Source organism: Mustela nivalis (assembly GCF_964662115.1).
Source record: "Mustela nivalis genome assembly, chromosome: 9".
Classification (NCBI taxonomy): Eukaryota; Metazoa; Chordata; class Mammalia; order Carnivora; family Mustelidae; genus Mustela; species Mustela nivalis.
In genome coordinates, this window is record NC_139028.1 from 118,306,150 (window position 1) to 118,317,587 (window position 11,438).

The 11,438-nt window shown below is 63.0% G+C and overlaps 1 protein-coding gene and 1 long non-coding RNA gene across 2 annotated transcripts; both read left to right on the plus strand.

Annotated features, from left to right (window-relative positions):
- Nucleotides 1-20: 20 nt before the first annotated feature.
- On the plus strand, nt 21-7,924 carry LOC309873494 (uncharacterized protein). The gene is made up of 2 exons (XM_082749248.1): nt 21-294; nt 2,592-7,924. Exon 2 carries the CDS (start codon nt 4,285-4,287, stop codon nt 5,188-5,190), a length of 906 nt encoding a protein of 301 aa, XP_082605374.1. The 5' UTR covers nt 21-294; nt 2,592-4,284; the 3' UTR covers nt 5,191-7,924.
- A 63-nt stretch (nt 7,925-7,987) lies between these two features.
- Nucleotides 7,988-9,779, plus strand: LOC309873509. The gene is made up of 2 exons (XR_014316390.1): nt 7,988-8,364; nt 8,457-9,779. It is a non-coding gene; the product is annotated as an uncharacterized lncRNA (long non-coding RNA).
- Nucleotides 9,780-11,438: the final 1,659 nt, after the last annotated feature.

The window sequence follows — 11,438 nt, forward strand, 5'->3', positions numbered from 1 at the left end:
CGCGCGCCCCCAACCCCCAGGTCGGAGCGAGGGAGGGGCGGTGCGGGGACGGGTGGGGGGGGGCGGGCCTGCGTCAGGGGCGCCCTGGGAAGACCCTCCCCTGCTGTCGTCCTCCCTCCGGCGCTTTGGGTTGGTTATCCGAGGAGGCTCCCTGGAGGAGGTGATACACCAGTGATGGCGCTGCCCAAAGTGCTCCGGGGTGGGGACCCTGGGTGAGTGACGAGGCCCATAGTCAGCCGGCCTGACCTGAAGACTCTCGAACGCGATTCCAGGCCGCCAAGCCCTTGTCCCGGGGTAAGGGGACGTTGTTGAGCACTGTTAGAGGAGTCTGTGTTTGGAAAAGTTCCTGAGAGGGTGACTCTGGACCAGTGTTCAATGTCTAGGAGCCCCAAACCACCTATAGGACAAGCTCCAAACACAGTGTACTTTGTGCTCACGCTGCTGGTGCTCGTCCCCCCAGGAGGCCAGCCCCACAGGGAGACCAGCTTCCTGAAGGAGTGGGGGCCAGGCCCTGCGGCCCTCCCTGCTGGCTGCTGAGGACGGGGAGGGGACATGTCCCGCAGGGGTCCGCCACCCCTCAGGACCTGGATTTGTCACGGTACCTCACTGCAGTGTGGGTGGCCATGGACCGCCAGCCGCTTCAGGGTTAAAAGGGGAAAAAAATCAAAATGCCATTTACTCAAAGGTGACACAGAAGAATGTCCAGATCTTTCAAAATCAACATCTCGGAAGAATACAGACGTTTATCGCTGATTACCTGAGTGGGCCTGCCAAAGCTGTGGGCTAAGTCCTCAGAGAAAAGCCTTCCCTGGCCCTCTGGAAGGGGGGCAGAGGGGGACCATGAGCATGGTAGGGGGCAGAACCTTGTATGCTGTGCCCCTGGTGCACTGGCCCTCAAGACCGGTCAGGTCCGGCTGGCATGTTCTAAGACTAGGCATACATCAGTGGTTACTGGGTCCCACCTGTGTGCCAGGGTGCTGGCCAGGGCGCTGGCTGTGGGAGCTGGACAGCCAGGACCCCTTCCCTCAAGGACCCCACAACCATCAAGCCAATACTGGGAAGGGTAATTAAAGGGTAGTAGCAGCTGGAGTGCTCCAACGGCACAGGGAGCTTGGGGGGGTCTCCAGGGGACCCAGGCCCTGAAGACTGAGAAAGAGCCAGCCAGCCCTGCAGGGTGCTGGGAAGGAGCCTCTGCAGCAAAGCGGACACGTTTGGAGGAAGAGGAAGGGAGCCAGGAGATGGCAGCAGATGGGGGAAGGGGACTGGATGCTGATGTGGGGCAGGCGCTGGGGTCGGGGGCCAGCACTCCGTCTGAAGCCCAGCATGGGGCTGCGTGAGATCTGAGTGTGTGGGGGCGCCCGGAGGGTCTCTGCACGGGTCTGGCTTCTGCACTGAATGGGGACACAGGTGAGAGCAAGCTGCCTCTGCCCATAGTGGGGCCACTCCACAGGCATCGGGGGCTCCCTGGAGAGTGGGCCGTGACGGTGTGCGAGGCCACCTGCGGCTGCCTGGCACAGGAGGGTTCCACCTCCGGTCCGCTTCTGAAGTGCCCTGCCCAGTGGCCCACCAACTTGACCTTGTGAGGACAGCAGGGGACCCAGCAGCCATGTTTCAGGGTCCTCCAGAGACGCCCCAGGAGGTTCAGATTACAGACAGGCTCCGGGCCTCAGGAAGCCCAGAACACCCCAGCATCTGCCGCCTGCAAGCCGGGGACCCCGGAGTGCTGGTGGGGGGATTCAGCCCAAGCCTGAAAGTCTGGGAACCAGGGAGCCGGCCGTGTAGGTCCCAGTCGGAGGGCTGGAGAAGATGAGGTACGACGCCCCAGGCAGGAACGGGGGGAGAGTCCCCACCTCCTCCACCTTCTGGTCTAACCAGGCTTTCAGGAGACCAGGTAAGGCTCACCTGCACTGCGGAGGGCCACCTGCCACGTCCACCAACGCCAGCTCCTGTCATCCAGAGACACCCTCCTGGACGCCCCGGAAATAACGTCCCCTCAGGGTCCCCTGCAGCCGGTCTCCCGACGCGCCACACTGAACATCCCAGGCGGCTGTGACCTGACCCGGGTGGGAGTGAAGGGGGCAGGTGGGCGTCCATGGGGTGCGTCCTGGGAAAGGACAAGCACCCAGAGGGGCTGCACTAGAGAGTGGGGGAGGGCCTGCCTGTGCTGTGCCTGGGATGGGGAATGCCCTGCCCTGAGGGGGCAGGTGGGGCTGCTGGTGTGATGTGCGCAGGAGAGGCAGCGTGGCGGGAGCACCCGGCCTCCACCGCTCCTCTGGGTCTGGCTCTGAGTCTTCTGTGCAACTTGACGCTAGTTCCTCAGTTTCCCCATCTGTGGCAGCGCATCTCCCAGTATTTTCAGGGGTTGACATGGGGGGACATGTCCAGGCACGTGGAGCAGGGCCTGACCTGGGGGAGGCAGGAGGGCTCGGCCTCCTTAGGCTTGCTGGACCCAGAGCCTTCTGGGGCAACGGCAGGGACCCGGGCTCACTGCTCCCACGGAGCACACGCTCTCTTGGGGGAGTCGCTGAGCCGCGCCTCTGTGCCTTGGCCTCTTGTGGGAATCGACAAGGACCTCCCAACGACCCAAACAGGCTGTTTACGGGGCAGGTGCTCCCAGACGGAGTCAGCCACTACCCTTGCAGCGGGCAGAGACCGGGGGGCAGGCCCAGAGCCGGACAGCCTTATAGTTAAGAAAGAAAGAAAGATAAGAAAAAAAACGAAAAGGAAAAAAAAAGAAAACTTAAAATCTGAAACACAGCAGCGTGCTGCGAGCAGCGACCCATCGCAAAGACATCCCACGGGGAATGCCGACAGACGGAACAACGGACCCGGCAAAAAATGTAGCAGAGGAGGTTAACAGTTGTGTGCTGGAAGTTTCAAGACACTGTGGAAAGGTCCTGAAGAAGGTGTAACGTAGACCGATACCCAGTGTTCTCGGATCCGAAGACTGTGCTGCCGCCGTGCCCCAACTCCCCAAATTTGCCCACAGCCTGCGCGAGGCCGCTGTCGGAACCCTGGCGGGCTCTTCCTGCGCTCATCCTAAAGTTCACAGGGACCCCCGGGGCCCCAGGGGGCCCATACAACCTCAAGGAAGAAGAACAAAGTCATTGGACTGGTGTTTCCCGACGTGAGCCCCCAGGAGCTGTGGCCATTGCGACAGGGTGGTGCCCAGCGTGGAGACAACTCAGGACTCCTGGAGCACCTTGAGAACCCGGCAACACACCGCGCATTCCTGGCCGGTTGGCTTCAGTGGGGGCCCCGAGACAATCCAGGGAGTCCAAGAACAGTCCTCTCCAGCCACGATGTTGGGACTCCTGGGTGTCCACACGCCACAGAGCCAAGGGGCCGCACTCCACGCCGTGCCCCAAAACCAACGCAGAATGAGCTGCAGTGGGTCACGGTCCTCGGTGTGAGACCATAGTCCTTCACGTGTGACAGCAAAGGCGCGAGCAAAATAAGAAAAAACACCCAGGTTAGACCTGGCCGAATTTTAAAAAGTTTGTCGTGTCAAAGGATATCACAGAGGACGCGGAAAGGGAACCCACGAGTTGGGAGAACAAATCTGCAAATTGTAGGTCTGGTAAGAGACAAGTATCTAGGACATGAGAAGAACTCACAGCCCCCTGCCCCCGGAATCAACATTTTTTTCAGGGAAGACATGAGATGGCCCAGAAGCTCATGGCCTCCCGCCCGCCTCCGGCCACCGTGAGAAAGACAGACGGGCGGCGGTGGCGCGGGTCAGTGAGGGTGTGAGGCAATCGGCAGGGCTGGCGGGCTGGGAAATGCCGCTGCGTGGGGCACAGACAGCAGTTCCTCCAGACGCTAAACTTAGAGTCACCGTGTGACCCAGCGGTTCCCCTGCAGGCGCTCGAGGGCCCCCTGGCAGAGGGTGGGTGTGAGGTGGGTGGTGACGGTTGCACAACCCTGTGAACATGAGAAAAGAGAGACACAGAACACCACTGAGCTCTCCGCTTTGTTTTGTAATTCTTTTTAAAGATTTAATTTTTCTTCTTAAGTAATGCCTACACCCCCCCCCCCCGCCCCGTGGGGCTCGAGCTCCCCGCAGAGACCCGGAGTCACGTGCTCCACCGCCTCAGCCGGCCAGGTGCCCCCGTACCGTACCCTTGAACTGAGCGGAGACAGTGTGAGCTCTGTCTCCGTAGAGCTGAAAATGGGGAAGTGTCAGGTGTGCTCGGATCGGAGGCTGTGGCCGGAGGGAGATGGGGGTGGCCAGCCAGGAGTGGCACGACCCGTGTGCTCGATTTGGGGGGGTCCTGTTGGTGGATGCAGCGGGCCGAGGGGAATCAGACAGACCCAGGGAGAAAGGTGTTTAAGGAGGAGGCTGAGACCAGGCCGATGCCTAGACCAGGGCCAGCCCAGCCCTACAAACAAGAAACAGACTCCAGGCGGCTGGACCAGATTCTGTCTCGCCCACACCTGGTCTTGGACTCCCGGCCTCCAGACCGCGAGAGAATAAAGGTCCGCTGTCTACACCCACTTCTGAGCCGTGTGGCCTCTGTGCAGCCCCGCGTGGCCACAGGCCCACTGCCGCCCCTCCTGCCACATTGGACGTGGAGTCCCCGGGGCCGGGGCAGTTGCTGGCGGGTCCCGTGCTGGTCCGGCCAGCCCTCATCGAGGGCTCTGTGCTCAGGGAAGACCAGCCTGGCTGGTGCGTTGGTTCTGCTAAGACCCACGGCTGCCCCTTGCAGGCGGAGGAGGGATCGCGGGCCTCCAGAGGGATGGTGCCCCAGCGGGGGGCTTGACAGTGGCCTGGGGGCCAGCCTCGATGGAGGGGCTTCCTCATCTATCCCCAAAGCTTCTCTGCCCCAGGGCCCGGGGTGGAGGCAGCGTCTGAGGGACCAAGGTCAGAGCCCGTCCTGTGTCTTGGTCTCTCTGTGTCTCCCTTGGGGGACAGATGCGTGCTGCCACAGCCCCTGCCTGTCGTGGCCACTCCTGTGGGTCTGCCTGTGCACCTCTTCCCCAGGGCTGGGGCAGAAGCGTCCAGGATGCCTTCTTGATGGGAGAGGGGCAGAACACATCCAGGTAATTCCTGGCCATGCCGTCCGCTCCGGCGGGGACACAGGGCTGGCCCAGCAGCACCAAGCTGTGTGCTACTCCGGTGAGCTTTGTGGTGGCCAAGGTTCTGCAGGGAACCAGGGCCTGTGGATGGAATACGCCCCGAGAGACTGATTGGGGGAACGGGTCCCGAGGGCTGTGACCCGAAGGCCTGAGCACCAGGAGAGCCCACCGCGTGTGTTTGGGTCCATGTCCGGAGGCAGGAGCCCGTGAGCCAGGCAGAGAGGGGGAAAGCTTGCCCTGCCCCCGCCTCTGTGCCCCTGGGGACCTGCAGAAGCCCGCCCACCCTTCCCCAGGTTCAGCTCCCCAGGGGACATAGCCCGACCCCGATGACGTTGTTTTACCTGCATCCCCTCTCTGAAGACCCCGTTCTCCAACACGGTCCAGCTCTGTGGCGCCAGGGGTCAGGATGGCCACATATGAATTTGGGTGCATCGTTCTGCCGTTAACGGGGCGGCCACTCTCAGGCTCCCGAGCAAACACCCTTTGCCTCTTGTGATGGAAGCTGGAGCAGGGCCCTCCCGGCCACCCGTGGGTCTCGCCCCAGGAAAGTCATGTCTCGCTGACCGGGTCCGAGCTCTCTGCGGGCCCCGGAGCCCCAGGCTCCCAGCTTGTTGCTCCTAGGACAGCACCCTGTCCCTGCTTCTGAGGGTCCGCTGCTGGCCTCTGCTGGGTAGGACGCCACCCTCCCGCCTGCCCTCTGAATCCAGCTCCGAAGGGGCCTGTCCAGTGCCGGGCCTCCTTGCTGCTCTCAGTGGTGCTGGCGCCCCACTCACCGGATCTTCCTCCTTGTCTTGGCAAGCCGGGTGTCCCCCGGGGTCACCCATGGAGCACAGACAACTGGTGGGGTTTCTGGCTCTGTCAGCTACATAGCTGGGTATCAGAGATACCCGGATCCAAGTCCCTGGGGCCTGGGACTGTCCCCTTCGATGGCCAAGGAGGCTTTGCAGGTGTCATTAAGGACTCTGAGCTGGGGGGACCTAGCTGGGCATCAGCACGAGGCCCACGAGGGAGGCAGGGGGACAGTCAGTGGAGAAAGTGGTGGAACAGAAGCAGATCCGAAGAGGCTGCCCTCGCGGCTTAGCAGACAGAGGAGCGGCTATGGGCCGAGTAGGGCAGCGCCGGATGCTGGCAAAGGGAAAGAGGAGCTGCACCCTGGGGTCTGCACAGGCGATGGGACCCTCCAGCACCCCGAGGCCCCGTTCTGGCCCCTGGAGCTGGGCAAAGCCACAGAATGCGGCTTCCAAGCCCCGTGCGTGGAGTTATCTGTTCTGTGTCCTGTTCTGTGTCCTAGCAGTGATAGGAAACCAAAGGTGCAGGCCTCACCGGGGAACGTGCCGCTGGTGTGCCCGCCTTTCTGAGGTCCTGCATTTTTTTTAAAGATTTTATTTATTTGAGAGCGAGAAAGTACACATGCAGGGGGAGCAGCAGGCAGAGAAAGAGGGAGAAGCAGATTCCCCGCTGAGCAGGGAGCCCGATGCAGGGCTCAATCCCAGGACGCCGAGATCATGACCTGAGCTGACGTGACGTGACGTGAAGGCAGACACGTGATGACTGAGCCACCCAGGTGCCCACATCCCGCATTTTTATCTCACTTTGTGCTACGCACTGAATTGTCCCCCCACATTCACGTGGTGAAGTCCTAGCCCTCGATGTGGCCGTATCCGGAGCTGGGGCCTCTAGAGGGGGCTGGAGGGAACGCAGGGTCACTGGGCCCTGATCCCGTGGGACCCGGGTCCTTAGGAGAAGAGGGGGTCAGGACACAGATGTGCACAGAGGGACGATCCCGTGAGGACACAGGGGGACCCCGCCCTGCCAGCCCCTGCGTCCCAGGTGTCGGCCTCCGGGACCGGGGGACAGTGACGGTCGGCTGTGAGTCCCGTCCGTGGTGTTTGCTGTGGTCACCCCAGTGACTAAGGCACTGCTTCCCGGCACGTCTAGCAATGACTTAGCTGCATTCCTGGAGTCTCTCAAGGGGTCAAACCCTGCGTCTCAGGGGCAAGCCCTGGCACAGACACGTGTATCCAACTGAATATTCTTTCCCCGCGAGGGAGCAGGCTCGGGCTTGGACTCTGACAGACCCCCACCCAGCCCCCAGCTCCTGCAGCTTCCTCCGTGTCAGCCGGGCACCGAGCGCTGTGTTCCTGCAGGGGGAGGCCAGGTGCAACCCACACCGTTATGGGGACAGAAGCCTGGTGCGGGGGTTAACTGTGTGTGTCCACCTGGCCCGGCCACGGAGAGCCAGACGTTTGGACAAACATTAATCTGGGCGTGTCTTTAAGCATGTTTCTGGATGGGATTAACACTGGGATGTGTAGACTGAATAGAACGTTGATGTGGGTGGGCCTTACCCAATCAGTGGATGGCCTGACTCGCACAAAAAGGCTGAATGCAGGGACCTCTTCCTGACGCCCGTGTGAGCCGACACACGAGTCTCTTCCTGCACTCAGGCCCATGCAGACAGGCTGGTCTCCGCTTCTAGACCAGCACTCACAGCCTCGGCTCCCCTGGGCCTCCAGGTTGCTGGCTGCATCTCTCAGGAGGGCCAGCCTCTGCTGCTCCATGAGCCCGTCCTTTGCAACAAACGTCTGCTCCGGCTTTTGCTTCTCTGGAGAACGGGGATGGAAGTGCCGTGCCCTTGGGATTGCTCCAGCAGCCTGCCGTCATCGCGGGAGCCGGTGCCAAGGGGCCGCCTCCAAGGAGACCAGCCCATACTCCCCCTCCCGGGCCCAGTCCCCGTGTCCTCCCAGGGACAAGCCACTCCACACCACCCGGCCTCCCTCCAGTGACGTCCCTGCACGCCTGCGCGTGAGCCGACGGCCTCCCCCCGGGCCTTGTCAGCCTCACTGTGGCCAGGACCAGGCCCTCGCTCGGGAGACTGGAAAGGCCACGGCTCGCACACGCCCCTCGCGGGCCGTCCGCGGCTTGCCCCGGCTTCCGTGCTGGGGCTCGGCCCCCCTACCCCGTCCTCGACCCCCCAGCCCTCCCTTTCCACGGCGCTCTGTGGCCTCACGGGGGCAGACCCGCTCTTTGTCACCTTTCCACTGTCTTTGGGAACATGTGTCCTTCAGGGTTATCTTGAAAGGGAGCAAGCTTAGCTCACTTCCCCAGTTGCCATTGGTTGGAAGTCGGTCATGTGACTGCTCATCGGCACAACGTACCCAGGCCAGCCTTCTGGAGCAAGAGAGGCATGGAGCAGGCCCAAGTCCCCCACGAGGCCGCCGAGATCTGCTAACAGCGACAGGCTCCCTGCGTGGGAAGGAGCCCGTCCAAGACCGGCCACACTAGGTCCAATCCCATGAGCTTGCTGTTGTGTGCTGTCAAGGTCCCGTGGAATTTAATTAATTTAAATGTTTTTTCAATGTCACTCTCTCCTGCAGGGCCCCTGTTCTGTAGTAGTCAGGACAGACCAGGTTGTGCCGTGGTAACAAAAACCTGAGACCTACGACGGCCTGACCTGGGCCTTGCAGCCAGGCTGCTTGCAAGGACACCCAGCGGCGGAGGTTGGAACCGTGGGGAAGGTGCGACGCCGGTGGGACTGCGTGAGGACCATTCATGGTGACTCGGCAGGACAAGGAGGAGACGGGCTCGCAGGAAGCCCCGCTGGGGCGCGGGACGGCGGCAAACGCGGAGACAGACCCAGAAATGCGGAGCTTTGCAAGGTCAGACAGCCAGTCGCTTCCAGAGCCAGGATTTTAAACGCTTTGTGGAGACAAAGGCCCGGAGCCACGCCCGAGCAGGGGCCGGGAGGCAAGGATCAGAAGATGGGCAGGGCCTGTCCACGAGAGCCCTGTGATTGCCGTCGGCGTGGCCGGCAGACACAAGGATAAATAAGCCTGAGCATTTCCGATGCTTCTGTGAAGCCACTCGTGGCACCGTCTGGTGTGGGCGGGGTGGTCCTCCTCTGTCCTGAGCTATGTCAGTGGGGACAAGAGGCCTCCAGGGTCCCCGTACAAGGGGGAGGGAGCGCCGGGGGACGGGGCGATGGCTTTGGAGAGGCCACTCCTGCCCACGTGCCCCTGGCCAGGAAGAGAGGGCAGGACCAGGCCCATCGCCTTGTCCCCTCTCCCTTGTGTCACACCCTCATGACCACCCCAGCCTGCCGGCGTCCAGCCTGCTTCATCGCCGCTCCCAAACCACATGGCTTCGATGATGCGCCACAGGCTGCCTCTGTGGCTCCGGTGCAGTGGGAGGCTCGCCATCGGTGGTCTTCCCTCTGCCTGGAATGTCCCGCCGGCCAACAGACACGCGCGCACACCGTATGCGGGCAACACACGCCCACGTGCGGACGCGCCCACACGCGCCTCCTCAGTCGCTGGCCTTACAGCTTGGAGCGCGTCGCTGCCCAGATTCTGGGGTCCTCAGGGTGTCCTCAGGGGCTGCACCACGGGCTGTCTGGCTGCCAGCTGTTCGCACCAGGCTTCTGTGAAGAACGCAGAATGGAGCGCCCGGCGGGAAAGCGGGAGGCCAGGAAAGGTGGCACTGCCACCGGCACGCGGGCAGCCACGCGGGCAGATGCACTAAGGAAACCCAGCGACGTCTATTCCTCAGGAGAAGCATGAGCCCCGAGAGAAAGGACTCGGGACGCACGTTTGCTTTATCCTAAGGAACGGAAATACTCGTTCTGTCCAAAATAAGCGCTTTTGGAAATCTTGATTTAGAAAGCAACAGCCAACACGTTGATTAAACAGAATGCAGGCTGAGAGCTCGCCCCTGGCTGGGCCGGGACCCCTGCCCCCACCCCGGCTCCCGCCGCATCTTCCCAGTCTCTGGCGCTGCCAGGCCGTTGGCCCCCCGGCGGTGTCCCTCCCTCACTGGCCGCGGCCACCACCCCACGCCAGGCTCAGGGCTGTTTTTGTCCGGTGGACAGACGAGGGCCCAGCTGGGTGAACAGAGCAAGGGTCTGCCTGCGACTGAGGTCAGGGTGCCCCTCGTGAAGGACAGGAACCCCGCTCCGGGGAAGGCTCTGAGGACCCACCTTGCAGGGGCTGTGAAGGGCCACCCAGGCTGAGCCGAGGGGGCCTGGCAGGCGGGGAGGTGAGGATCTCTTCTCAGAGCCCAGAGGCTCCAACACCCCGACACCAGGGTGCCCAGGGGGACCCCGACAGCGCGAAGGCTGAGCCTAGAGCAGAGGTGGCAGCTGGCAGACCTCGGGGCTGTTTCCAATCAGCCGGTAGCTGGTCTCTGGCTGACGCCCCGCCGCTCAGCCTCCCAGCTACTCCGTTGGCGTTTTGGAATTAGGATCCTTACGGTCTGAAAGGGACCTGGCGCTGGGTCGCTGGTGGGGGGAGAGGTGCTCCTGGCTGCCTCACGAAGGCCCCTGGGGCACAGATGCCCAGAGCTTCTGAGTAGGGCCCGCGGCAGCTACTGGAAAACTTGCATGAACCCTTTCTGGGGAGTCCAGAGGGCTGTTCTGGGAAGGGTCGGGGAAGGCCTGGGAGGCCCGCGACCGCCCGAGCCAGGGCGCTGAAGGGCGGCCGTGGGACCGGATCAGGGACGGCGGGCAGGGGTGCAGCGAGGGCCGCGGGCTGCTCCTCCCGGGCTTGTCTCTGGAGCCCGGGAGTGGGTCAAAGCCTGCAGTGTGGCGAGAGTCCTCAGCTGACCGCGGGCCGGGGGTGGGGGGGCTCTTATTGTCACGTGGCCAAGACAAGCTGCGGCCGAGGAGAGCCGGGCCGGGCCGTCCGGGGCACTCTGCGTGCGGGCGGCGAACGTGGGGCCTGGCGCGGGCCGTCCTCCCCCGGGCTCCTCCTTCCTGGAGCCCGGCCCCCCACGCCCGCCACGAGACGGTCTCCACGAAGCAGAGGCCTCCGCATCACGTGGCCGCACTCGAGAGCAACAGAACGTAAAACCTCTCCTCTTAACAACCGAAGCGCCCATGAAGAAGTCACGGTGGAAATGGTAAAACCCCCAGAAGCAAACAATGTTGAAAAAGCGGCCTTCGGGCCCTGTGGGCTGTGGCCGAGTGGGGCTGGGGGGAAGCGTGGGGTCCAGGTGGTCGCCGGGGACCGAGGCCCCGGAGCCCAGCCGCCCGCTGCGGAAGCAGGAAGAAGCACCACAGAACCCACACGGTGCACCGTTGAGGGCAGAGGCCAGTGGCGTGGTTGCGGGGAGAGGTGTGGCGGGGAGGCCCCAGCCAGAAGCTTCCCTGAGGAGGCCAGTAACACCAGCGGCCTAGCAAGTCGGGTCCCGAGAAACAAAAGCAACAAAACTCTGGGAGGTAAGAAGGGCCAGGACTGGGTTCTGCCGAGGGGAAGGGGACGAGGGACACTTGTATCCGTGGGCGCGTTCTGACCAGTCCCAGGACAGATGAGGGTGCACACGGGGGGCCCGGGCGAGCTGCCTCCCAACACCGATAGCAGATT

Coding starts and splice junctions, on each gene's coding strand:
- LOC309873494 (XM_082749248.1), top strand. CDS start 4,285: ATGCAGCGGGCCGAGGGGAATCAGACAGACCCAGGGAGAAAGGTGTTT.